This window comes from Balaenoptera musculus, chromosome 13, assembly GCF_009873245.2.
Source record: "Balaenoptera musculus isolate JJ_BM4_2016_0621 chromosome 13, mBalMus1.pri.v3, whole genome shotgun sequence".
Lineage (NCBI taxonomy): Eukaryota > Metazoa > Chordata > Mammalia > Artiodactyla > Balaenopteridae > Balaenoptera > Balaenoptera musculus.
The window spans coordinates 67,994,983-68,021,152 of NC_045797.1; the positions used below are offsets into that span (position 1 = coordinate 67,994,983).

At 49.7% G+C, this 26,170-nt stretch overlaps 1 protein-coding gene across 1 annotated transcript in view; it reads right to left on the reverse strand.

Moving 5' to 3' along the window:
• PLB1 (phospholipase B1) overlaps window positions 1-26,170 on the reverse strand; it is a 125,356-nt gene that overhangs the window by 75,588 nt on the left and 23,598 nt on the right. The window contains exons 4-16 of the mRNA XM_036872583.1: window positions 25,907-25,965; window positions 22,531-22,571; window positions 21,906-21,949; window positions 20,059-20,149; window positions 19,672-19,723; window positions 17,868-17,954; window positions 11,315-11,377; window positions 10,447-10,526; window positions 9,502-9,577; window positions 8,456-8,560; window positions 7,315-7,371; window positions 2,579-2,650; window positions 1,712-1,786 (exon numbers count right to left, since the gene is read on the reverse strand). Coding sequence (XP_036728478.1) covers window positions 1,712-1,786; window positions 2,579-2,650; window positions 7,315-7,371; window positions 8,456-8,560; window positions 9,502-9,577; window positions 10,447-10,526; window positions 11,315-11,377; window positions 17,868-17,954; window positions 19,672-19,723; window positions 20,059-20,149; window positions 21,906-21,949; window positions 22,531-22,571; window positions 25,907-25,965 — 902 coding nt within the window. The remainder of the gene's footprint in view (window positions 1-1,711; window positions 1,787-2,578; window positions 2,651-7,314; window positions 7,372-8,455; window positions 8,561-9,501; window positions 9,578-10,446; window positions 10,527-11,314; window positions 11,378-17,867; window positions 17,955-19,671; window positions 19,724-20,058; window positions 20,150-21,905; window positions 21,950-22,530; window positions 22,572-25,906; window positions 25,966-26,170) is intronic.

Below are 26,170 nucleotides of genomic sequence, written 5' to 3' on the forward strand. Positions count from 1 at the left end.
TCTTTCTCTCTCAATATAAAAATCACTCCCTTGCCCAAATTCTCAGTGAAAGCAGGAATTTTCAGCCATTTTGCTTCTTGTAAGTCCAGAGCCTAGAACACTGCACAGTAGATGCTCAATAAACACTTGTTGGTTGAATAAGCATATTTCTACCCTGTACTAACATCAGCATAAAGTCCATCCTCCTCAGCACGGTGTAGGAAGCCCCCGACATTCCAAACCATCCACCTGACTCTCTGTCCCTCCACATCTTTGTCCGAACACCTACCTCTGCTCTTTCTTTCCCTTTCCCTCCGTTTCCCTCACTCCCACCCACCTGGCTTGACTTTTGTCACCCTCAGGCTGAGGTCATGGGCACTCTTGGGGAAGCCTTCTCAACTCTCTCCTGTCTGTCATTTGTTCTTCCGCTGTGTTCCCAGAATACCCCGTGGAAACCTTACAACACTCTTTACATTGTGCTATCACTGCTGGTTGACTCCACTAGACTGAGTTCCTTGGGACAAGCAACGTATTTGTGTTTTTATCTCCTATGCCTGGTCCCCATCCACCCACCCACCCACCCACCCATTTAGTTATTTGGCTAATGGTGACTAGGTATCTGCTCTGAGCCCCTGCCCTCATGGAGCTTGCATCCTAATGGTACACAGCTGGTATTCAGTAAATGTATCCTGAAGATATGCATTGCTCCCTCTTCTATAAAACTCATGGCATGCCAGATAATGTGCCTTATACTTAATAACTTATTACAATTTAATAACTCTATTAGGTATGACTATGACCATCACCATTTCCCAGATTTGAAAAACTAAGGCACAGAGAGGGTAAGTCCCCCTGACACAGAGCCAGTAAGTGCAAGAGTCTGGATTTGAACCCAGAGCCAGCTCTCTCAACTCACGGCACCATGTTGCCTCTCAGATGTATCCTTACTGCTGTGATATTAGTTAGAAAGCATGGGACAAGCTGATAAATCAAGTCTTTTACGCTGTATCTCTTGGGCTTTGTGGTGCAGGCCCAGGCCATCAGCTTTGCCTACACCACTGGGAGTAAATCGCACCCTCTTTTATCCAATAGGGAGGCAGGGGTGGTGCTGGGACCACCACCAAATTCGTCTCAACCCATATTGGTCCCCAGTCCTCTGAGAAGGAGGACGACCTTCAAGCGTTTCTTGCATCCTCAGAGGAGTGTGGAGTGCCCTATCTAATCTTGACGGGAAGTATCAGAAAAAGACTCATGAGATAAGTCATAAGCAGGACGTGAGTGTGAGGTGGCGCCTAAGGTGTGGCCGACAGCTGAGGCCTTCCGGTCTCCATGCTGACAGCTTTCAGACTTCACCCCATTTCTCTGCCTTTTCTGGACTTTCTCTTCAGATTAAGGGCTCAGATGAGTTTTGAAGGACTTGTCAGAGATTTGGGGAGGGCCTGAAATTCTTGTCTCACATCAAAATAGACGGGGAACAGGTAGTGCTGAGCCCCCCAACACACCCCGTGAAGCCTGGGATGCTGGTTGATGAGGCCGTTTTAAAGACGGAGCTGGAGGGCAGCCCTGCTTCAAGCACCAAGGGGACAACCACACATGTGCTCCTTCACTCTTCTCCAACCTACCCATGGGGGTCCAGAACACAAGAACTGCCCTGGAAGCTTCAAAAGACTCAGCAAGGTACCGCCCCTGGTTCATTTGCATGTTTGTCAACCACAGAAAAACCTCTCCATACCTCAGACTTCGCCTGGGATTTTAGCAATCTGGGCAGATAGTTGCTGTTCCTGTAGGTGAACAGATAGGGATTCTCCTGCAGAGAAAGGTTATGCGTTGTAACCACGATCCAGAAATCCGTATCCTATAATCATCAACTTTTATCACCCAGCAATGCCTTTGGCCAATCTGAAACATTCATACCATCCTTCAAATGATGAGAGAAACATTCTCTGGCTTTTCTTCTCTCTACTGCCCATGAGTTCCCTGAAGGAGCTCATTAACATTTTGAAATTTCCCATTTGCAGTAGTCAGCATCTTTTGCTCTCTACCCGAGGTTCATGCCAACAGGCAAAGCAGGTATATTTCCATGAAAAGAGAACCTAATCTTAAGTTTCCTGAGAGCCAAGGCAAAGAGGAAAAGAGGGTGAATTATGCAGTTCTTACAGCCTAGTAACAAAAACTTACCAATTCATCAAGAAAGCCAAAAATTTGACTAGCATTAAGTGATAAAAAAGAATTCTATTCATTTACATTCAGTTATTTTTTCATTAATTTATTCAGCAACATTAATTCTATACCTACTATATATTAGGCACATATTTAAGATTCCCATCTTAGCACTTGGGGCCAAGTGAGCTGTGGCTTTGTTCCTATGCCCTCTACAAGCACGGAAGGGGCCTCAGTTCTGTCAAAACAGCTCTCCTCACCCACAGGTACAAACCTTAGGTGTGCCCAGGCCCAGAAGAACAGACCCGAGACTCTCATGGGCTAATGTCTCAACCAGGTAAGACCCACTTCGCAGCAAAGCCCCCTGCTTGGTGACCCCACCTTTCTCCCCAACTCAGCAGGAGATGCCGCCCCCCCGCCCCCTCCAGTCCTTGCCTACCTGAGAGGGACATTTCACTGGCCTTCTCTCTGTTGCACTGAATGGCTCATCTTTCTGTCCTGCTGGCTCCATCTAGAAAAGAAGGTGATGTTTAGGACAGAAAAGTCTTACACAGGTGGCAGCATCCTAGGGTACCACTGAGAAAGGCTCATTAGCTCAGTGCTTCTCAGAGTGTGACCCTGGGCGGGCAGCGCCAGCATCACCTGGGAACACGTTAGAAATGGCAAATTCCCAGCCCCCACCTCTGGGGTGGGGTCCAGCTCCCTGTGCTTTATCAAGCCCTCCAGGGATTCTGACACGCATGCTCAAGTTGAGGCCGACTGCGGGAGAGGAAGCACTGATTCCCAGCCCGCCCCTCCTGTTACAGGGGAAACTGAACACCAGGGAGGTTGAGCTGACACAAGGACATGGATGTCCAGATTCAACCGAATCGCTCTCATAGGGTCACCGGCTACCTGATCACCCAGGAGCCAGTTATTCATCTTGATGTCGCATCCCCCTCCTTGCTGCCCTGCTGCTGGCCAGCTCCCTGATTAAATTTCCCTCAGAGAGGAGAGTAGGAATGGGAAGGAAGGGCAAATAAATGGCTCTCGTGTAAACCAGCAGGGAATGAATGAAACCCTCTGTCACCTGGCAAGCCCCATGTCTTTACCTGGGACACAGAGGTACAGTGACATGGGACATAGCACGGCGCCACGTTAACAACTAGAGTGTCTAGCAATTCAGGAACAGTGATAGTGGTACCAGTGGCTGATAGAGGCAGCTACTTAAATGATAACTGAAGCCTACCTAACAAGATAAACAAAAAGTGTATGGTGTACCCGCCAGAGAAAGCAGCAGAGGATCGGCTCAGGTAAAAGCCTTGGAGGGAAGATCGAAAAATGAAGGCAGTTGGAGAATTCAACGGAGCAAGGATTTTAAGTTTCTTCTGTTATTTTTAAATGTTAGTTATACATTTGTAAACACTTAACAGAAAAATACAGTGGCTTTGAGAGATCACAGATTTTTCTCTTGCACGCACCGTCTTCTACTGTTTGGGGACCTCATGTTTGCTGCCAGCCCTGCTGCCCGCAGGAGCTGGGCTCCTAGGGCACCCGGTCCCTCCTCTCCCCTCCGTTTCCCTCCCACAGACCTTGACGGGGGACAAAAGAGGCAGGAGGCTACAGGATGGAGCCCCCCCTATCTGGCTCAGTCACGGGCTCTGCCATCTTCCACGAGCCTTTTAGATTCCTCAGCAATATCTTATCCCGGCATCCGTGCCCAGCAAACAAGAAGCAGGGAAAGAACTTTACCCTTCTCAGGTAACCTTCCTTCACCCAAACGGACAGGGTCAGATAAGAGGGTGTAATTAACCTTCTGTAAAAGGAGTGGCAACCTTTTGCTCAGGGGCTGGAGGAGGAACTGCACTCCCCATCTCCTTTCAGTTTTATTCTGATGGTGGACACTCCTAAGTATGGGATTCCAACCCAGAACTTTCAGGGCCGCTCTGAAAGGGAGTGTTCAGTGGGCCTGAGTCGGTGGCCCAGTGTCGAAGTGGCCTGACTTCTCTTCTCCAATCTTTCAAGAATTTAATCAATAATAGAATCTGGAAAGAAATGTTGAGAAAGCCACGTTGTGATAATTTTAGTCGAATGGATATAACAGAACCTAATTTTTTAAGGACTCCAAAGGAAAACTCATAGGTTTTCCCAATAAACCCATTTGCACTAAGAACCTTGTCCTAAATGTCTCTTTGTCACCTACATCCTTCCTGCTGCCATTAATCCCCTTCACACACGCTCTGACCCTCCATGCTCAGGATGGGAAATGACTCGGCAATATCAAATGACCCTTTGCGTGTCCCTCCATCCACCACCCTGCACTGCACACACCCACACACACCCTGGGGACTCTGGTCTTGGGCTCTCGCTCCACTTTTCAGCCCTTTAATTGCTTGCATCTCTACTGCACAGCTTCCCTGCCCCCGAGATGAACTGGAGTGTGGCAGGGGTGGGGGGATGACCTTAGACACGCTCTCAAGAGTCCCGCTTGACTGTCAGCCCTTCTCGCCTTGCCCTGCGGCTCTGGCGCTAGTGCAGGGCTGGGCATAAGGTGGGGGGCCGTGACTGCTGGACCTGGCAATTGAGTCCCCACAGGTGGGTCTCATCAACACTACTGTTACATAAGAATTATCAGAAGTTATTGAGGAGGCAGGAAGGGCCCAGGGACTGAATTACGTCCCAAACACAAAATCCTCCTCCGCTTTGCGCCAGGAGCTCCGCTTCCGTCTGGGTGGCTCATGCAGCCAGGTGTGTTTCCGAAGCAGGGCCGCTCACGATGACTGCGTGCGGGTGTGTGGGGTTTTCTCCTTCACTGGCTCTCAGAGCTTACACGAACCTCGGGACTTAGCCCGGGGAGCAGACATTGTGTGGCCCGGAACGGTCGCCACCATCGCTGTGTCCTAGGTCGAGGCCAAGGAGAGAGGCGGTAGAAGCTGGGCCCCTCTGGTCACAGCGATTCTGCTGGCCCCTCTCTGCTCCCCATGTAAGAGGGTGTCCCTCACTCGGGGCTCTTGTGTGTCTGCAAATGTGGGCATGACGGACATAGCTGGCTTTTACCTCTGTAGTCGCAGTTAAACACAACACCACAGAGGCACACAGAGGTGGAGGCAGGGAGGCTCCCGGCCTCCCCATGTCCCTGGGAGGACACAGGAGGGAACCCAAGGGTGAACTGCTCCTATATTTTCCAAGGTCCTCTGAGGCTGGCAAACAGAGAAAATGGGTCCCAGAAAGAGCACATGACTCATCTCAAGAAACAACCAAAAGCACAGCTGGACTCAGAACCCAGGTTTTCTGGCTCCTTACCCAGTGCCCTTTCCCCTAACCTGTTACCTTCGTAATTTCTCATAAATTAACCCGGGCCTGCAGGAGCCGTCCACGCGTTCTGGCAGCTGTGCTCACTCGGGAGCCACGGGATGGTCTGGCACTTTGCCCGAGAGGAAGCCAGGGGACACGCTTCCCTCCTCGCTGGCTCGGCTACAGGGACCTCAAGGCCTCTCCCTGGGACACGACTGCTGGTTGGTTGCGCAGGTAACTGCCCACCTAGGAAAGCCGCCTCCTCCCCAAAGCCCCTGGGACACCTACTGGGTCCCAGTCCTTTGGCCTTGAGTGTGAGACCTTCTGTTCCCCTCTGGGCACCTGCCCATCCTCACCCTTGAGTGGGTTTCAGGACGCTGTGCATGCCGTGTGCCTGTCCGATTGCACAGGGCACTTCACTCATTCGTGGGGCCTCCTTATCCCGTTCCTCTCCCACCACCCCTTGCTAGTGCATTTTATTCTGTTCACACGGCTCCTCTTGCCTGGGAATGCCAGCCCCACCTCCTCTGACATATTTCCCCCCAACCCATGCCGACAAAGCCAATTCCAATCCCACCCTCGTGGGGCTTGCCCATATCCCTTTTGGGTGCTCTGTCCAGGGCATGACCTTGTTCCTGCTGTGCCCTTCCAGCTATTCGCTAGGCCATTTGGTGTGTCTCCTGTATCTTCCTCGGACCCAGCATAGGGCAGGCACCCTCTAGGATTTCTTTTGTTGCTTGGGAGAAGGGTAACAGAGGAGGAGAGAGGTTTGGCTGAGCTGGAAGAATCAACCCTCCTCCCCCAGAGAGAGGGTGGAGGGAGGGAGGCCTGTGCAGGACCGGTCAGGTTCCTTTCCTCGGCCCTTCACAGGAGATCAGCAGCAAAGTGGTTTTCTGGGGCCTGACCGCTCAGGGGCCAGGCCCACCAACAAGGGTCCTCGTTCAAAGAAATCAAATGCCTTCTCCGAAGGTTAGCGTGACTCCATCAATCCGGGCTGCCTGGGCTAGCCCCTGCCCTCCCTGCTGTCTTACTGGCTACCGCACACCCAACTACAGCTGCTCACAGGACTCCGCACGGCACCTCAGTTTAAGGAGATGGAGAGAAATTTTTCTAATGCAAGGAAGAAGAAAACCAAGTTTCTGTCACTGGAATTCTAGGATAGTTTGGATGGGAAAAAAATAAATGGCACAATCAGGTCTCTGTCTGGTGCTCTGGAGAGGTTCAAAGTTTTGACGGAACATTCCATCCACTGACTAATCCCAGACAGCCCTGGGGGACCTTCAGAGTCTGGGGAAAGCCCGTCACAGTCAGAGTAAGAAGGGCCACCCATGGTGAATACTCACTGTGGGCCGGGAGGGAGCTGTACACTCTCCATGTGTTGGCTCAGGGGTTTCGCAGAAAGGGAGCTGAGACCCTAAGTTCACACAGCTTGTGAGAGCTTTGAACCCAGGTCTTCATCACTCCACACTCACCCCAGGCACCACCCTGGGCATTGGAAACTTAAGTGTAAAGTGAGGGAGAGCTGGACCAGGTTGCTACGTGAGCCTGCTGCCTAGTGCCCCACCCCAAGTGAAGTCTCCCAGACAGATGCCAAGGAAACGTTCCTGCGTCCAGAAAAAGCAGGACCGAGGCTGCCCAGGGAGCCCTGCTCACTGTCAGGGCTGCAGCCCAGCTTCCGGGAAGAGGAGGTGAAACTCCCAGGTGGTCCCAGATGGACTGTCACTGGATATGGGAGGGGCCCCCGATGGCCCAGAATCATCATCCTGGGGTCCTGCTGGTGTCCTTCAACCCCTCCATCAGAGCGGTGAGCAGACGGGGCACGACGGCAGAGGCCCTGCTCCTCCTTCCATAGACTAAACCCCAGGCTGGCAGGGCAGCGCCCCGGGACTCCCAGCCACTCACCATTCTGTTCCAGAGAGTCAAGGCGAGGACGGTGGGATCCTGGAGTGGTCGCTCCCCCTGAAAGAGAACCAGATGAGAAGCCCCGTGAGCCCCCGGGGATGGGACAGCCCTGCCGCGCACTCTGAAGCTCTCCCGGCAGAGATGGGGGTCTTGACGCACCCAGATTCTACCTCTCGGTCCCTCCCCATCAATAATGGCGGGAACTTATAGAACTGCTGTCTGGGGTCAGGGCCCGGAGGTGAGGGCCTGGGGGGCACGTCACACGTCTGGCTGCTCCGCATCGTTGTGGGGTTGTACATGCTGAACTGAACAGCAGAAGGAGCAGGTGACAGGGAGTGATTCAGGTATGGTCTGAGTAGGAGGGGGGACGGGAACTAATATTCCTCCTCCTATTAAACCACTATTTAAACATCACTGAAGTCCTGGAGGGACACAATGACTCCAGTAGCAGGAGCCAGGAGCCTGGAGGGAGGGGCTGTCCCAGATGTCCAGTGCTGCAGCCCCAGAGGCGTCAGAGACCTTGCTGAGCTGAGCACGTGTGCACCCACCACAGTGCTTGTGGTCTGCACGGCCCCCCAGGGGTGAGGGGCATTTGCCCAGTGACCTGGGTGAGGAAACAACTCAAACTACCCTCCCTTGCAGGGATAGATGTGGAGGAGGCTGCAGAGGGAGGAGTGCAGTGTGGTGCCTGGAAATTCCATCCTGAATAGTCACCATAGCTGAGAGATAACTGCGGGCTTCCAAGAACCAGGTGCTGCTCTAAGTTCCTCACATGTATTTAATCATCCTGACAACCACCTTAGCAGACGGAATGTGAATAACGGCCCTGATTTCACAGATGAGGAACCAAAGCACAGAGAGTTCAAACAACTTGCCCAAGGTCACACAGCCGGCCCATTCCAAAGCCAGAAGCCGTCTGGCTGGAGTCCGTGCTCTTTACCTCTGGGCGGCTCTGCCTCTCGGAACCTTCCTCACGGGGCTATCCAACCCCACGGGGAAGTTGTCCAAAAAGTATAAGAGAACACTGCAGCATTTCCCCCTGAGACTACACATCCTGGGCTCGGTGAAGCTCAACTGGGTTGGGGCATCTGCGGAGGAGAGGGCAGGGGAGGGAGAGGGTGTGGGCCAGGCCCTCACTCACCGAGGGTGGCGGCAGGGCTCTCTCGTAGAAGAAAGGCTGGAAGACCACTGCGAAGGACTCCTGCTCATTGTACTTGCTGGAGGCCAGGAGCTGTTCCCAGGTTTCCTGAAGAAAGGAGCACCAGCGAGGCTCAGCCTGCCCCATCCTCACACCAGGGAGTTCCCAGCAGCCCCCCGGTCAGAATCACCCACCCATGCTATTCTGAATCACATGCTATTTGGAAGCTCCCTCTCATCTCACACCTCAGGGCCCTTTGATTAACTAAATCAGGTTTTCATTTTCCTCTGAAGTCCAGCATCAGGTAAGACCTGAGAACTATTCTCTGGGAGCTCAAGAAGTATACGCCAGCCCAGTATGTAGCTAGGGTCCCCACTCTCTCTTCAAGGGCTGAGTTCTGTAGAGGGATGTGCTATTAACCACTCAAAAAATGTCACTTCCAAAGCAAGAGAAATGACATACAGCTTCATATAGAAAGCTTCTTATACAAAACTTCTTCTTAAATAAAAATCATCTTGTTAACACATGTCAGCGGGAACCGCGCTTTGCACTGTTTGCTGGTGGGGATGGAGGCTTCCACTGAGCCACCCACACTGTCTTGGGGTCTCTCCTGTAAACTAGACGCACGTCTTCAGGAGCCAGACCGTAGTCCGGGTTACAGGCTGGGGCATAAGCCTAGTCCAGGCAAAGCAGCCTACCAGCCACAGACGCAGTGGCAGAAGGGGTGATGATGACCAAAAGCACCTCGGAATGATCCGCAAAATTCTTCAGCATCTTCTACCGTAGGTACCACCACCACCCTCCACTTCCATCCACTCCCTCTCCCCCAGCCAGTATGGCAGTTCCCACTTTACATGCAGGAAAATCAAGTCAGCACCTGGAAGTGACCCAAGAGCAGCTGCCGTCTTTCGCTCCTGACTCTCAGTTCTGACTTCAGCTGGGGGGGGGTCCTACATCAGCAAACGTGCACCCTAATTGTTCCCACCATCCCTGTTCTCATGACCACCTGCCCCTGTGAGCCAACAGGCAGTGTCCCAGAGTGGGCTCACCTGATAGGCCCACTGGGTCACAACCTTGGACAGCCGCGAGGTCTCCCCTGAACACCTGCAGGGCTCGGCCGTGGGACTGCAGGTTAAAACAAGCCGGAAGTGAGCGTGGGTGCCGCGTGGGGCCGTTTAGACTCCCTCTTGGAGGAAGGTGGGGCTGGGGGCACTGGAAGTTGCTTTGGGAGCAGGGGAAGGGGAAGCTGGAAGTCTCAGACGGCCCAGGAGAAGGAAGGAAGGAAGGAAGGAAGCACACGTTGGAGAGAAAAAAGGGTAGGTTATGGAGACGCTCCCTCCCACTTTATCTCCTGATGCACCGCTTCCCTCACTGCTCCTCCCCCAGAAACCCACCTCCTGTTCTCCCTTCCCCTACTCTGAGCCTTTCCTTCGCCTTTCTTCCTCTTCAAACCCCCCTATCCTCTCTGCACTGTCCTCTCCTTTCCGTTGCCACCACCTACAACGCCCCTGCCCTGACTTTATCCATGTGAACTTCTTTTCCACATGCCAAGCCAGAAATCTCAGGATCTGGGTTCAGAACGTTTAAATTCTCTGAAAAATCTCAGAAATACATGGGAATCAAGTTGTGTGAAAATAAAATACAATTAGGCTAAACTGTCTTTCCAATTTCTGGAAGTAATATTTCTTGGCTTATAGCTGTTTTGCCCAAGCTGTTTTTTAAACTCTCAAGTCACTCTGGTGGGGGTAGGGCACCTGTCACTAGTCAACCAGGCTGCATATTTCGTCCTTTAACTCGGTCCCCAAAACAATGCAGCAGAGGGCCCCTTCTGAAGCCTGACTCTGCCCCCGCTGGCTGTGTGATCTCACACACTTCGCTTTGTCTCTCTCCGACTCCACCCCTTGGATCAGTTGATGCACGTGAAGTGCCCCACGCAGTGCCTGGTACGTGGCACCAGTTGACAAATGCTGGTCCCTTTTCACTTCCCTTTTTACCTGAGCGGAGTCCCCTGATGCCAGGGCGAGCCCCTCAGAGCCTCGGAGAGATCCACCAGGTTCACAAATGCTTTGGGGACCTAGGGGGATACGAGGGGCAAGATGAGCATTTGCAAAGTCGCTGTCGCTGCCCTGCGGCCTCTCTGGAACCCCTGGTTTGAGCCTAGTCTGGGGTCTGGTTGAGCGCGACGGGACTCTCCTTGGTTAAACAGGCAGGCCCTTTGGGACATGGTTGGTTGGGGTCAGTTCAAAGCTGTCAGCCCTGTCGGCTGTGCCATCCAGAGATGTGTCATTCACCGCCCCCTCATGGTGGGCAGGGCACCTCCCCAACACAGGGCAGCAAGACCCAGTGGTAATGGGACTGTGGACCCTCTTCCTCTCTAGGGAAAGACGGGGGAGGTGAGAACCCAGAGCTCCCCTGGGATTTCCAGGACCTGCAGTGCTCAGCCTAGGCACTTAGGGAAGCCTTGAGAGTTCTCAAGGTCCCTGCAGGCTCCAGGCCATCACTGCCCCAGACACAGTCAGAGCCGGGCCTCAGGAAAGAGCGGGTCACAGAGACCCCAGGGAGGAACAGGGCTGTATCCTCCCTCCTCCCCAGGGGGCCCTCTTAGTAATATCCTTTGCAAGAGTGAAGAGCTCGATCTGTGACCCGTGTTTTCATCAAAAGCACTCCAGAGCCTTCCCTTTCCCTGGGGTCTTGGTCTCTCTCCTGGGAGTCCATTTCCCCGTCCCGGTGGAGGCCATTCGAAAGAAACCAGAACCTGTCCCACCAACCCACGGAAGGGCAGCTTCTCCCGGCTGCTGCAGGTGCCCGTGAGGGAGCCCCGGGTGCGTAGTCCCACCAGGCTGAGGGAGTTGCCAACCTCACCTCCTGGTACAGGTGGTCCAGCATTCTCGTCAGCTGGTCCATGCTGCTCGCCACGTGTCTTTGCTGTGGAAGGAGAAATGTTCTGAGTGTGGCTGGGGACGGGGGACATGGGGCAAAGATGCCCAGGCTCACGCTGGCCTGTCCCTTCCCCTCACCAACCCCCCATCCCCCCTCGACAGATATGATAGTAACAAAAGCCCCATCTAGACCCCAGTTTCCCACACACCAGTGTAGAGTTCCCAGAGCTTCCTGGGATTTTTTGTCCATTCTCTGACTTCCCCAACACATCACCCGCCAGGAAAAAAGTAAACTCTCCCAAATGAGAAGTTCCGTGTCAGGGAAGGGCAAACCCAAGGTCAAGGCAATTCTAAAGCTCACATGAGGGATATGAGACCAGATTTATTCCCAAAGACTGATGGAATCACTTTGATCTGAAGAAAATCAGGTCCAAAGGGGGAATGCTTGGATTTAAGGACCCAGATGAACCTCAAAACTTCCACATGGCACTCTTATCAGACCTTTCCCTGCCACATCTGCCCTAAGAAAAGGGCTCCTGTCACTGAGTATTTAAAGACACCTTCTTCCCACCCAATTCCTTGCAGGTAATGAAAATAAACAAATGAGAGCACTTCAAAAAACGACCCTGGTTTACCTTTTCAGTGTAAAAACAAAACAAAACAAAAATAAACTTTGCAACAAGACAGATTCCTAAGCTGCCTGCAAACCTGCTGTCCCCTGAGGCGACTTGGCTCAGACAGGAAGACAAAGCAGGCCTAGCAGCTGTTCTGTTTCCTGGGGGGGACACAGGCGGTGACTCTGGAGACAGCTGCCAATCAGTCGGGCTGGGACTGCGTGGAGGGTAGCCTCCCGCTCCTGTGTCCCTGCTTTGGTGCGAGGCTGTCCTCTGGAAGCCAGTCCAGCCCACTCTGTTGCCATAGCCAGCAATAAAGCTTCTGTCTCATTTTTTCTCTCCCTAAGCATGACATTAAGCATCACACTTTCCCTTCTTAAGAGTCATAGGAACTTTGTCTAGAAAGGTCCTCACTGCCTGTATCATATTCAGGGCATCCCTCTTCCCTCGGGGAATCGCTGTATGGGTCTCCTCGGACTGCAAACCCTGATTTAGAAACCTCTTAGTCAAGGTGCCGATTCACTGCTACAGAGTGAATCAGGGTCCACCTAGGCTTTCCAGGTATTGAATGGTTGTACTTGGGGCACCAACTGTCCCTGTTCCTTAGTGGAAGACATGCTGCTCCTATAAAATGTCCCTTGCCTATAAGGTCGCACATGATAAACTCCTCCATAACTCGAAGTCAGGAAAAAGCTTATTTCTTCAAAAGAACTTACACATTTCCATATTTTGCCCCCCGAATCAGAAGAATGCTCTGTTATCAAACATGTCCCTGCAACCAGACTTAACTTTTTCTACCAAGTTATTTATCTGGGATTTATTCCAAGAAGTAAGATTATTCAGTCAAAAGACACAAACACTTTTAGGTTTCTTGAGTCATACTGCCAGCATGTCCTCCAAAATGTTGACACCTGTTTCTAAAGGCATCTGCAATGAATAAATGGGTATATTTTTGAAACCAAATGTTGTCATCCATTAGATACCTTAAACTACAACTTGCTTAATAAATAGTGAACTGTAACATGCCTTCACTGATCAAGCTCCCTTTAATTGTTTTTATAAAAACTTGCATGTCCTCCAAGCATTCCATAGCCTAAACAATAAGATGTTTGCCCAAGTTGTGTTTCAGGAACTTGGAGTCAGCTGTTCACTGGCTCGAGCTCCAACTGGACAAGACTGGTTGAGACCTCCAACTGGGCGTGTGTTGATTGTCCCATCAGTGACCGTCTGACGTCAGAGGGCCCAGAACTCCACCTTCAGAACATGCTAACACTACCATTTTCTGAACATGCATCCCATGAAGAAGCACGTGTCCCTTGAAGAAACATGTAGCTTAGTTGCACCTGCTCAGAACGATTACCTCACCTTTTTCTTCTCTCCAATCACCTATCCCCCACATTCCCCACGCCTTGGCCTACCCTGTTTCTTTATCTCATAAATATCCCGAGGTGGATTTGAGATTTGCTCTCGCATCACCTCACTTGGCTGCCTGGTGAATAAATCCTTTCTTTCTGCAAACCTCGGTGTCCCAGCATTTGGCCTGTCATGCATGCATGGGGCAAACAAACTTGATTCAGTAACAAATTTTTGCAGTGTCAGGCTTTGTTTTTGTTTTTCTTTTCCTTTATTTTTTCTCTTCTTGCAATTTTGTTCTTACTCTATATAACTAGACTTTAACTGGAGAGCAGTAAGCAAGAGTCCAGACCCTAAAAGCATCCCTGTATCACTGCTATGAGCCAGGTTACCAGTTACCTCTGAAGCACCTGCCTTTGAATTGCTGCATCCACCATAGCAGCCCTGAAGAAGCACCATCACTGCCTAATGAATGGTTCCTGGTCTTACTCTCCTATGACTTTGGTCTTAAGAAATCCCTAAAGAACAAGTGTGGACACAAGCCCTTGTCTATTCCCCATGAAAGGAGCCCAAAGGTCTCTTAGGGGAGGAAAATTCCAGGTCCTAAGTAGGGCAGGACCGGAGTTTAACATTTCTTCTTAACAATAAAATACCTTTTTCTCATATGAACTCTTTCAGGAAACCTGACATATGTGTGCCACAGTTAAAGGCAGAGCTGCTCTGTGAGGTCGGGTGGAAGCCTGGAGCCCACAGTCTCAGAGCACCTCCTCCGGCCCCTGGGACTCTGCAGAACAACCCCTGAGGGAGAGGCCATGCCTGGGATGTGCTTTGGGGATGCAAAAGTGCTGTGTAAGGGCTTCTCAGATGGGGGATCCCGGTTAGCTGTGGCCAGAAGCACCACCGGGACGACTAGGAGGTGAGGGGTGGGTCTGGGCTTGGGTTGCAGAAGCAAGAGTGCAGGAGTGAAGGGAGGAACCAGCCCGCCCAGGCCAAGGAGGCTGAGAGCCAGAACCATGAGCCACAATGTCCTTTGGGGGAAATGGAAGTGGAGGTGGGATTTATTCTAGGCTCCAAAGCCTTGGTGGTCTTTGCGCAAAAGGAAAATCAAGACGGAAGGAAAAATGCAATACAGTGGGAATTTGAGTGGATGCTAGTAAACATTGCTACAGTGGGTTCAGTTGACAGAGATTAAGTCCCTGGTATGTAGTCATTTAGAAATCAGGAGTGAAGCATGAACATTTGTCATATGTTTACAACCAATTAAAAGTGTGAGGTTCTAAGTGTGAATAAACCTAATCCATACGTATCAACATGACTAGATCCTGAGGGAATTTCACATACTGACAAAAAATCATTAGCTTCGATAACAACAAGTGTTGGAAAGGTTGTAGGGAATGGGTGTGCTCAGACACTGGTGAGAATATGTGATATTGTGATTTGTAATACGAGGTATATATTTGGTCTTTGTCCCCTTTTACGGCACAGAGATCATAAACCATTGGAATTTCCTAAGTGATGAGAGCATAAAAGTGTATTTTGCTATGTTAATGAGGTGACTTTGGGACTACACCTAAGGATGGGGGCTGGTTGCCGGGAGAACCAACCCTGGGATCAGAGAGTTGGAATTTTCAGTCCCCCTGCCCACGACCGCCACCCAGCCTGGGGCTGGAAGTTGAATCAATTGCCGTTGGCCAACAATTTAGTCAATCCTGACTACTATGTAACGAAGCTCCATAAAAGCGCAAAAGGATGGGTTCGGAGAGCTTGCCCGTTGGTGACCACCTCGAGGTGCTGGGAGAGTAGCCCACCTGGAGAGAGCATGGAAGCTTCTCGCTCTTTCCCCATACCTTGCACTATGCATTCTTCCATCTGGCTGTTCCTGAATTATATCCTTTTATAATAAGCCAAGAACCTAGTAAATAAAATGTTTCCCTGGGTTCTGTGAGCCACTCTAGAAAATTAATTGAACTCAAGGAGGGGCTTGTTGGAACCTCCAATCTATAGCCAGTTGGGCAGAAGCTCAGGTGACAACTTGGACTTGGAATTGGCATCTGAAATGGGGGGTGGGGACAGTCTTGCGGGACTGAGCTCCTAACCTGTGGGATCTGATGCTGTCTCCAGGTAGATCGTGTCAGAATTGAGCTCAATTGTAGGACACCCAGCCGGTGTCTGAGAATTGCTTGGTGGCATGGAAAAGCCCCTTATATATTGGGACTGGTCCCAGGATATTAGAATATAAAGGTGTTTAGCTCCTTTGGAGGGCAATTAGGCAGTCCTTTAAGACTTAAAGTGTATGTATCTGATGACCAGCAATTCTATGTTTACGAATCTACTCAAGGCACTTTCTTCAAACTGCTTTGATCATGACCCACAGTGTGAGATATGTTTCACATCACAACTCGGTACACACATATCTATATATAAATGAAGCAAAAATAATCACGAACCAACACTTACCTTACTACATGAAATGAACTCTAATATTTTGTAGTTGATTCTAGTCTATTTCTTTTTTTATAATTTTTGGTTGTAATCTTTTAAACTGATTTTTGACCCACTAATATACTTCAATCTATAATCTGAAATATAATAAATTACATTGTAATTGAATACAATGAAATATAATCACTGTATTTAGAAAACCCCCATGTTCAAGTAAATGAACAAGATTGTTTATATTAGTGGAAAACTAGAAACACCTAAATGGCCATCAATACAGAAACAGTGAAATAAAATGTAGTAAATGTACACAGTGGGATACTATTTAGCAAGTAACAGGAATAAACTCAATCCATATGTATCAACATGACTGGATCTCAAAAACACTTGATTAGTGAAAAAAAACTGTTCAGTAGTACATACGATATAACACTATTTATGTTAAATCTCTCTCTTATATACACACACATAAAGGAATACTAGGATTTACAGATATGCAAAAAGTTTGGAAATAAAAAGAGAGAGAGGATTGGAGGTGGTGGCTAAAGGGTATTTTAGCTTTAACTATAATGTTTCATTTTTTAAAAGAAGAAAGCATCTGTGCATTGCTTGTGTAACTAAAATTTAATAAAAATAAATAATGCATAAATGGACACATGCACACAGGAATACATCATGTATGTATTCAAGAATGCATGTAATGTATTGAAGGAATAAATACACAAAAGAATGCAAGAATTCACATAGGAATGCTTGAACACAAGATAAAATATATGGAAGAAATCATGAATGAGTGTAAGTATCAACGAATATATTCAAATATTAAAAAATCAAACAAATGCTAGCATGAACAAACTCATCATAAATACTAGAATGTGTGCCTGCATGTAAGAAGAGAGAATGAATTTATGCATGAACAGATGACTTATGGATGGATGAATGGATGCATGGATGGATGGATGAGTGGATATACAGAGAAATGCAGCAACGCCTAAATGCTTGTTTGAGCATTTCAATGCATGAATGTGTAAATTCATGAGTAAATGTTGGTGTGCGTAATGGCCAAAGTGCAGGGGGTGGTGCAGAGAATAAACAGGGCATGGAAATTTCACTTGGTATGGGAGAAAACAGAGGTGAAGTAGAATAAGCTTCAAGATCTATATGCCACAAACCCAGGAGATCTGCAGGAATATTGTTTAACAAGAGCTGATCAGGGAAGGTGGGCTTCTGTCAGCATTCTCCCAGGGCCTAACATCACTAAAGGGAGGGGGTTTTGGTGGTGGAGCAGGAGTCATGGGGCATTTGGAGGAAGGCAAGAGTACGTATTTGGGAGAGGGGCACAGAAAAGAAGAGGACAGCATCTCAAGAAACTTCACCCTTGTCTGTGCCATGGCCTGGTGGAGGCCCTGGAAGGCTGCTGAAAGGACAGTGGGCAGGTAATTGAACTGCTGTAAGTGGCAGGGCCAGCTTGGTGACAATCAGGCTTCAGGCTCCAGAAGAGTCATCTGTGTGCCATTTATGTCACCATAGCCTAGGCCTCTAAGCCACCCTCTCACTTTCAATTGATCCTAACCTGGACACTTGTCAATAAAGACTTAAGTCATAGTCAGTCACCCACATAAATATTTTAAAAGTCACATGTTTCATATCCCATTCCTGGCAATGCCAAAGAGCCTGGAAGATATAGTCTACCTAATAAACAACTAGACAACTTCCCACTAAAACTAGAGTTCACGGTGAACTAGAGTTCAAGAGGTGTTATCAAAAGTACTGCTTTATTTCCTAAGTTCAGCATTCAAATGAAATCAGAGTTAAAAGAGGCAAAATGATTTTTTAACTAGGAGGCGGATTTTCCTCAGTTGCAGAATGATTATTGACTCAGCTTATCTATATCATGGTTTCCTTTTCCTGAATGGTAAGGATGTTAAGTTAAAAATACCTCTCCCTCAATATGTTTCCTTGAGCCCTTAGGTATCTGTCTGTCTCTCTACCTGCCTGCCTTCCTGCCTGCCCTAACTCTGAAACAGATGCCATCAGGCCCAGCCTGCCAGATGTACATCAGGCAGGTTTAGTTTCTTCTGCACCCACCCCAGCATCTGCAATCCCTCTGCCTCCCAGCCTGTGGTTTACCTGTTGGGCGGAGGGACACAGGTGACACTGGCTAGTGTTACTGAAGAACACACTGATGAGCTTCCAGTCATTTTGAAAGTCAAGTTGCTGGAAGAAAGGACAATAGCATCAAAAAGAGATGGTGGTGAAACCTGAAGCCAAAAGAACTGCTTTCTTTGCATGTCTTTCCATTTCATACACCCACCCCCATAAAACCATATGTATGGATTTTTTTTCCCCAAAAGGAGATGTATATGGTGGGAATTTAAAGTGGTATAAACTGCTCTACAAGGCAGTTTGGCAAAATTTATCAAAACCTTTTTTTCTTTTTTTTTTTTAAAGGGCTTACCATTCGATCCAAGCCTTGTTCATAAGAGTCAAAAATTGGAAGCAATATAAATGTCTAAAACAGAGGACTGCTATGTAAGTAGCGGAATGCTCATAAGACAAAACATCATGTAGTTGTTAAAACGATGCTGGAAAACATAACTATTGTCATGGGAAATATGATACCGAGAAAAGCAGATTATAAAAAGTTTCTACATCTAGTAACGTCCCTATTTTATAAAATATATACAGATAAACATGCTTGGAAAAAATGTGGAAGGGAATGTACACCAAGTTGGGAACAGTAATTCTCTCTGGGCATCATGTTTAAGGATGATTTTAATATTCTTCTGTTTGTGTTTTCTGATCTTTCTCTAATGAACATGTGTTATGTGGAACAAAAAATAAACTTCTGTTTTTTAAGAGGCAGCATGGTGTACTTGAGGAGCATTGGATATGAATGAGGCACTTTAGATTTTAGCTCTTAACTTGCTGAGTGAACTCGGACGGGTCACAAGACTTTTTGGGACTTCAGTTTCCTCATCTGTAAAATTGCAGGATTGGATTCAAGACCTCCTAGCCATTTTCCAGAAAGTTATGACCATTCCAGAAATTCAGGAAGTCTCTTGTGAGGAGGAAACCAACGTTTTACGGCGTCACTTCTGTAATTGTCCCTGTCCTTGTATAACCTGGAATGACCTGGCTTGAACGCCTGAACTCTTTAATGAATGCGTGACTGGCCTTAACAGTGGTTTCCCTTGGTTCCAGTGGTCCAGGCTGAGACCCTGGTTAGAGCCAGCTTGGTAGCAAGGCTTGCCTTGATTTGATACTTGTTCATAAGGAGAGCACAAAAGATTAGAGGTGGCTAATTAACAAGCCCATATGTGAGTTTCTGAGTAAAGAGTGTCTGATCTGCTAGAAGAGTGGGGACCAGGGCCCCAGCATGTACGTTACAGAAGCCTCCACCCAAGAACTAAAATGGGTATGGTAACTAATAACGACAGCAATGGCCACTTCAGTGACCATGACAGCTGCAGGCTTGCACTGAGCACTGCCTCTGTGCCAGGCACATCCAACACCTCATTGAATCCACCCTAAGCCCTGTGCTGCAGGCCCTTTTATTACTTCCATTTCATAAGTGGGAAAACTGAGGCTAAGAGAGGTTAAGCGCCTTACCCAACATCACACAGCTAATAGGTGGAAATTCAGGATTCACACTCAAACTGGTCTCCCTCTGGAACCCAAGCCCTCAAAACCACCTCGCTGAGCAAGAAGTTATTTAGCCCACCTGCTGACTTTCGGCAGGACCATACTGGGAACATGAGAAGTGGCCCTGGATTTTACTGGCCCCCAGAGAATCACCAGGGGAAAGGCAGACTTGGAGGGCCCAGGCCACACTGGTGGCCGAGTTCAGGGCATGATGGCCCCGGGGCGTCAGCTGCCTGATTACCTCTCAGCAAACACGGATGGCCCCCAACAGAGTCGGATGGATTCTTACCTGGTTCTCTTTCATGTTCCTCACCAGCTCTTTTGCCTGAATCCACAAGTCTCTGCACAGAGGGAGGGAAGCAGAGAGAAAAATCAGTTAAATACAACTTTGTTGAGGGCCGGAAGTTCACCCCTTGCCTCAGCCCACATGCCAGTCTCTGAGCGGGAGGTTGCACTACACCACTCCTGGGTTCTGGGGGGCAGACATTGACCTGATTTTTTAAGTTAGGCCCATGAAGCAGACTAAAATCAGTGCAGGAGGTAAGTTTCGGCTTTAACACAGATCTCTAGTTTTAAGCCTCTGACTCTTCCAGCCCCCCACCCCAAATCCTCCCATCTAGAAACCCAGGACTGACAGGAGTGCACAACCCTGCAGAGAGTCAGAAAAAGAGCTTACTCAGCACCGTTACGGGGTACCACTCCCTTCCCAGGGCTGCAGACGGGCCTCAGGACAGATGGATTGAAGTGACTGATGACATCTGAAAGGACTAAAGAGAGAGCTGGTTTGAGGCTGTGGTCTCGGCATGTGGAGGTCACCTGTAAAGACTGACCCCCTTTGGGGTGAGGTACCAGGGTCACTGCCCCTGTTCCGAAGCATGACCTGCCTCGGGCTGTGAGGTCAACCTCGTAGCAGGCCCCTAGAAGTAAACGGAGCTGAAAAAAATGAGCATTCGTCAGGTACTAGGCCAGGCCACGTGCTAAGCACTCAGGTGTGTGTGAAGGAAACCTGAGGCTGGGGGAAGCCAGGCTAGCTCCCCGAGGTCTCAGGGCTGCCTGAGGTGGCTGGGATCTGAGCCTGAGCTCTCGGACACCAAAGCTCTTCACTGTCCTGCGCTACTGACTCGTTAGGGAGAGTGTGCTGGGACAGGGACCCGGGCAGGCTGCCTTCCCGCCACCCTCCCTCCTCCTGAGAGTGACAGCAGGGCGGGAGATCTCCGGGGAACATGCAGAAAACTCGTCCCAGAGCTGACAGCCAGAGGACCGCTAAAAATAGTGCTGTCAGGAGCAGTTAGGCTGCGTAACGCTCCCCAGAGAGGCGAGGGCAGAGTGGGGAGAGTGTCACGGCAGGGAGGTGGCGCCGCCCCACCCCAGTCCCCCTTGCTTTTTGCCCCCGTCTGTGAGTGCCTGGGGCTTTGTGGGAACGGAATCCAGGAGGCAGCTTTAGAGGGGCTGCCTTTGAAGGGAGCTGACACTGTGCAGGCAGCAGATGCGGACCCTCCTACCACTTGGGCCATCAGTATCCTCTCACCTGTCAATCAGATCCTGGAGGGCTGCATACCAGGCCTCAGCCTCTCCTGCTGGATGGCGAGGGCTGAAGGCAGGACCAGGACCTTATTTATCCCTAGCCTTGCAAGGAGCCTCATAATTCCAGGCCCTCGGTGAAATTCACTGGCTGACTGACAGGACACCAGCTACCGCACTCGTCCTCACGCTCTGCTCAGTAGAGCGTCTGCATTGTCGCCCGAGTCTCCTCACTAATTATGGAGTGAAAAGCGGTGTCCCTGCTCTCGACTTGTGAGCACCAAGCATAGGTGACTCTATCCACCAGGCTAATTCAGCCGGCGTTAAGGGACTCAGGGGTTCCAGTAGGATGACTTAATCTACTTGTAAGGGACCTCTGATATTAAGTGAAAAAAACCAGGTTACAGATAGCATATTCCTAAGCACATTCATATATAAAAAGGCCAAAATGTTAACAATGATTATGTCTAGATAGCAGGATTACAGTTGGTTTTCATTCTTCTCATTTCATTTTCCTGAATCCAACTGAGATATTTATTTTGTAAGTAAGGGAATTACTACAAAATGAAATAAACTGAAAATTAGAGCTGGGTCTTCTCCTTGGTGTGATGGGGGGTTAGGGGGTGGAGGCAGTGAATGGTGGACAGGTTCCCAAATGAAGTGCTGTAGGTCCAGCCCTGGGGTCCCGGGGGGGAAAGCAGCCGCAGGACTCTGGTCCAGCCGCCCCCCCCGACCCCTTTCCCATGTCTCCGAAGCTTATCCCAATGTCTCCTGGAGTCTCTTTGCTCAGGGACCCTCAGATACGTTTCTCATGCCCTCTTTTCAGGGAATGTGTCTTTTCATACCCTGGCTCCCTATCTGTCCTCTCAGAATGCCTCCCCCTTTCCTCAGGCTCCGCCCCGAGGTGGCCAATAGGGTACATCCTCTTCACTAACCAAAATGCTGCTGTGTCGGGAGGGGCAGGGACAATCTGGATTCTGGCCATGAAAACACAGAACTCACCGGTCACCACTCCCATGCACGCCTGTGGTTCCTTGCTTTCAGTCCTGCAAGTAGAAGCAAGCATATAAGCCTCAGACTGCATTTGTCGCCGACCAACCCTTGCCCCCGACTGCTGTGGTCTCTTTCATAACAAGCGTTGGCTTAGCGTTGCTCTGGCTCTGGTTTATCCTTCCTGGAGACAGAGACACACCTCAGATGGCAATGGAGTCACCAAAAGGGGGTGAGCAGGTCTGGACCCTCTTCCCTGCCCCCGTTAGTCTGGTCCAAAGTTGGAAGAGGATGCAGACCCTGTGCTGAACGAGCCTGACCCTGGTCCAACCCTGCTAGTTTCCTCCAGAGCAGAGCAAGGAGAGTGGAGGAAGGAAGCAAGAATCCCACATTTGGCCTTTCCCACTTTTCCTCCCTTATTCCCCTATTCGGGGGATTCCCGGGCACGGGGAGTGTTGGCCACAGAGGCAGGAGGCTGCATTCTGGTCCCCCCTCTGCCACCTGATCCTAAGCGAGCCTGGAGCAGGTGTCTCCTCCCTGGCCCTCGGGTGTCCCTGCCAATGAAGCAGGGAGATGAGAGCGGATCAGCTCTGAGGCTCCTCTCAACTCTGTTGCTCTGTGGCTCCAGGACAATTACCATTCTTGCTTCTCCAGGCCATCCGCCCCTGAGTCTGGAGGCTGGAAAAGATGCAAGGCGTGAGCAGCTCAGCCAGGGATGGCTGCAGATCCCGTCCTGGGGAGACCCCAGCTGCCTGCCAGACGCCCCCTCCCACCAACAAAATGGAACCTGTGGATCCAGAAAAAGGCCAAACCCACCCATGTTCGCTTTTCAGGGAGGGAAGAAAGAAGGTTAGGTTTTCTCCAAAGCTCGTTGGTTCAAACTCAGAGTAATAAAAGGTATAAACGTTTTCTTCAGAATAGAAAACTGGGTGGGAGAGCCTGGACTTAAATGCATCTCTGTAGAATATTAACATCCCACATAGAAACAGAATAGATTGTTTTATTGTGATCTTCCATAATCTAAAATGTATTTGTGTATTGTTTGTCTCCCTTGCCTAGAATGTAAGCGCCATGAGGGCAGGCATTTGTGTCTGTTTTGTCCTTGATTATATTCCTTGGACCTAGAACAGTGCCTGACACATCATAAGTACTCAATATATACTTGCTCGATACTAATTTTTGATGCTTGGAATTGTGCCCAGTACATAGGGATGCTTGGAATTGTGCCCAGTACATAGAAAGTGCCCAGGACATATTAGCTGTCGTCAGTAGTATTATTTTCACAGGTTCTGACACCAATTTTCTCTCTCAGGACTCCTAGAAGACAGTGTCTGTGGTGCTGACAGGTGATGCGGTACCCACATTACCAACACCCAGCCTGCTGTGGCTTCCCTTCAAAGGACCTGCCTGTCCTTAACAACCCAGCTCCAGTGACAGCCATTCAGTCTGTAGAACTGGGCCACACCTCTGGAGCCCTCTTGGGAGGGCAGGCTGACCATGACCTTCCTCTAACTGGGATGGAGTCCTCTCTGCTTCTCAATAAGAGGGAGCTTGAAAGGAAAATTTCCAGGGAAAGGTAACACATTAAACAGAAAATCACACGCAGATGCAAGTCAGGGAGTGTAAGCATGCCAGACAGGAGAAGTCCTGAGGGAGGCCAGCCTCCGGGGCCGAGGCAAGGGGGAGAGCCTGTGCCCAACCAAACGGGACCTGATGGACAGCGGAGGTTTCCCTCAGAAAAGCTGGATGGGGGTGGTGAGGGGAAGGAAAGGAGAGAACAAGAGGAACAAGGTGGAGAGAGTGGGGAAGAGCTCAGGGAGAGGTCACAGAGGGAAGGTTGGGACAAACCCAGCAAACTCCCATGCCACCATTTTGCCTGCTGCCACCATTTTTCTCCCCACACTCTTCATTGGCTGCCTGTACTGGAGACACACAACTAAGTGAGACACAAGCCCTGGCTTCATGGAATTTGATATAGTGCGTTATAACCTCTCTGACATGGAAAATGTCTGTGACTCTTAGTCAAGGGGAAAAAAAAGTCACAGCTAGTATATTGCAGTATAACCCTATTTAGGTTACACACACACACACACACACACACACACTCTCTCTCTCTCTCTCTCACCCTATATGTTGGAGTGTGTGTGTGTATGTGTGTGCGTGTGTTGAGGCCAGAGAATAGGAGATGTGAATGAGATCTTCAATATTTTATACTATCTACATGTGCTTTGAGTTTTTTCTTATACTGAACATGTATCACAATGTGATTAGTTTGAAAATAATTTTGATGAATCTGATCTTTAACGTTCTGTGAGGACAAGGAAGTCCAGAGCAATGAGACAAACAAGTGCTCGTAATGGACACAAGTAAGCGATCGGCCTTGGCGACGGAAAGCCTCAGGAACACGAAGCAAAAGCGTCAGCCTTACAGACTTCCGTCTTTTTCATTTCACTGTCTTCCATTATTTTTCCCTGGCCTGATGTCTTTTGTGAACCAGGCTAAGCTCACGACAGGTGACTCTCAGGGCAGACAGAGGAAGGTAGCCTCCTAAGAACTGTGCATTCAGGGCTTGCCCTGAAGGTGGAGGTGCCCGTCAGTGTGATGATAATGATTCCGGGGCTAGGAGACCGTCATGGGCTGAAACCGTCTCCCAGCGCCCTGGGCCTTGGGCTCCCAGGAGGAGAAAGGGTGAGCTGAGTGACAGCAGGAGATGTGGGGCTGAATAATTCATGAGCGAAAGAACTCTCTCAGAGCTGGGACCAGAGAGTGGAAACTGTTGATTGGTTTAACTTTAGAAACCTGACTTGGGGTGGAGATTTCCCTGCAGTGAATTTCCCTGCCCAAGGAAGAATTTGAGTCCTCCAGCTGGTGTCACACATTCCTGGCTCCGCGATGTAGCGATCAGCATGCAGGGACACACAGGCTCGGCGGAGTCAGTGTGCTCTGCGTGACATGAAACCTCTTTTCTCATTATTCCAATCCCCCCCTTCACATCCCTCCCACGGGGAAACCTCCACCTTCACCCTCATACACACACACACGCACAGTCACATGTGCAGTTTTAACACCACCATCACAGGTAGAAGAGAACAAGGGCAGGAGCCCTGGCTGCAGATTTCACTGGGCCCTGGTCAGTTTTCTAATGTGAAGTCCCATCCTTTACACACGGCTGGCGCTGTGCGTGGGGTAGCAGGACGGGGCTTGCAGCGAGGAGGCCGGCTGGGCCCAGGGGCAGGGGCTGAGGCTGCAGGGGGTACAGAGTGCAGCAGGGACACGGGAGGACACGGGGAAGGACACGTGGTAGGTGGAGGCAGGAGGAAGGCACAGGAGGGCAGAGGCAGGGGAGTCCTGGTTCTGGTGCAGGAGGTACAGCCGGGCCCCAGGGCAGAGCTGAGAACACCTGGTTAGTTGTCTGTTCGGCTGGGGGCTGCTAGGACTTGGGGGGCAGCAGTGCTGAGACCAGGGCAGGTGGGACTGTGGGAAGCCAGGACTGACTGGGGAATCACACTGACAATTCCGCTCTGCTCTCCAACCCTCTTCTCTTTCTGCTCACCTCCTCTCTCCCCTCTCTTTCCATCCTTCCCTTCTTATTGCTTTCTTTCTCTGTTCCCTGACCATATAGAACAATACCACTTACAACCTATTAGCAAAGAAGAGTGTATTTTTAAACATTTACCATGCAGGTAAGGACATTTTTGTTCTTTATCTCATAAAGAGAAAGTTTAAGAGATTACTTTTAAAATTCTGTGTGACCTTTGACTTAATTTATCATTAGGTTTGATTTTTTAATGAAACTCCAAAAGTTCCTTCATCCTAATGTAAAAGGAGGCATTCATTTCATTTAAGACAACAACAACATCAACTCAGAACCCTAGATTTTAGGATGTTTTCCAACTCAGAGAATGCTCTTCTCTCCCCAAACGAAGCGTTCTGCCTGGTTACTAGGAGCTCATTCAGAAGGTCACCAGTCCCAAACCGTATACCTCCCACCTCCATCTCCTTGACAAACTCACAGTTTCCACATTGCCAATGGCTGCCACAAATTTAATATCAGAAGGTCTCAGAGAGTGGACTGCAAAGACAAGAACGCATGTAAGAAGGTCAGATCTATGTTCCCCACAATGCGGGCCAAGGGCGCCAAATGGGAGAAGCAGACCCACGTCCCCCACCCCAAGGACAGCTGCTGAGGCTGCGTCTGTTGGCCATGGGAGTGGGAAGCTGAAGATCAGGCAGTTGCTGGGAGCCCTGGAAACCTGCTCCAAAGAGGCTCACTCCTC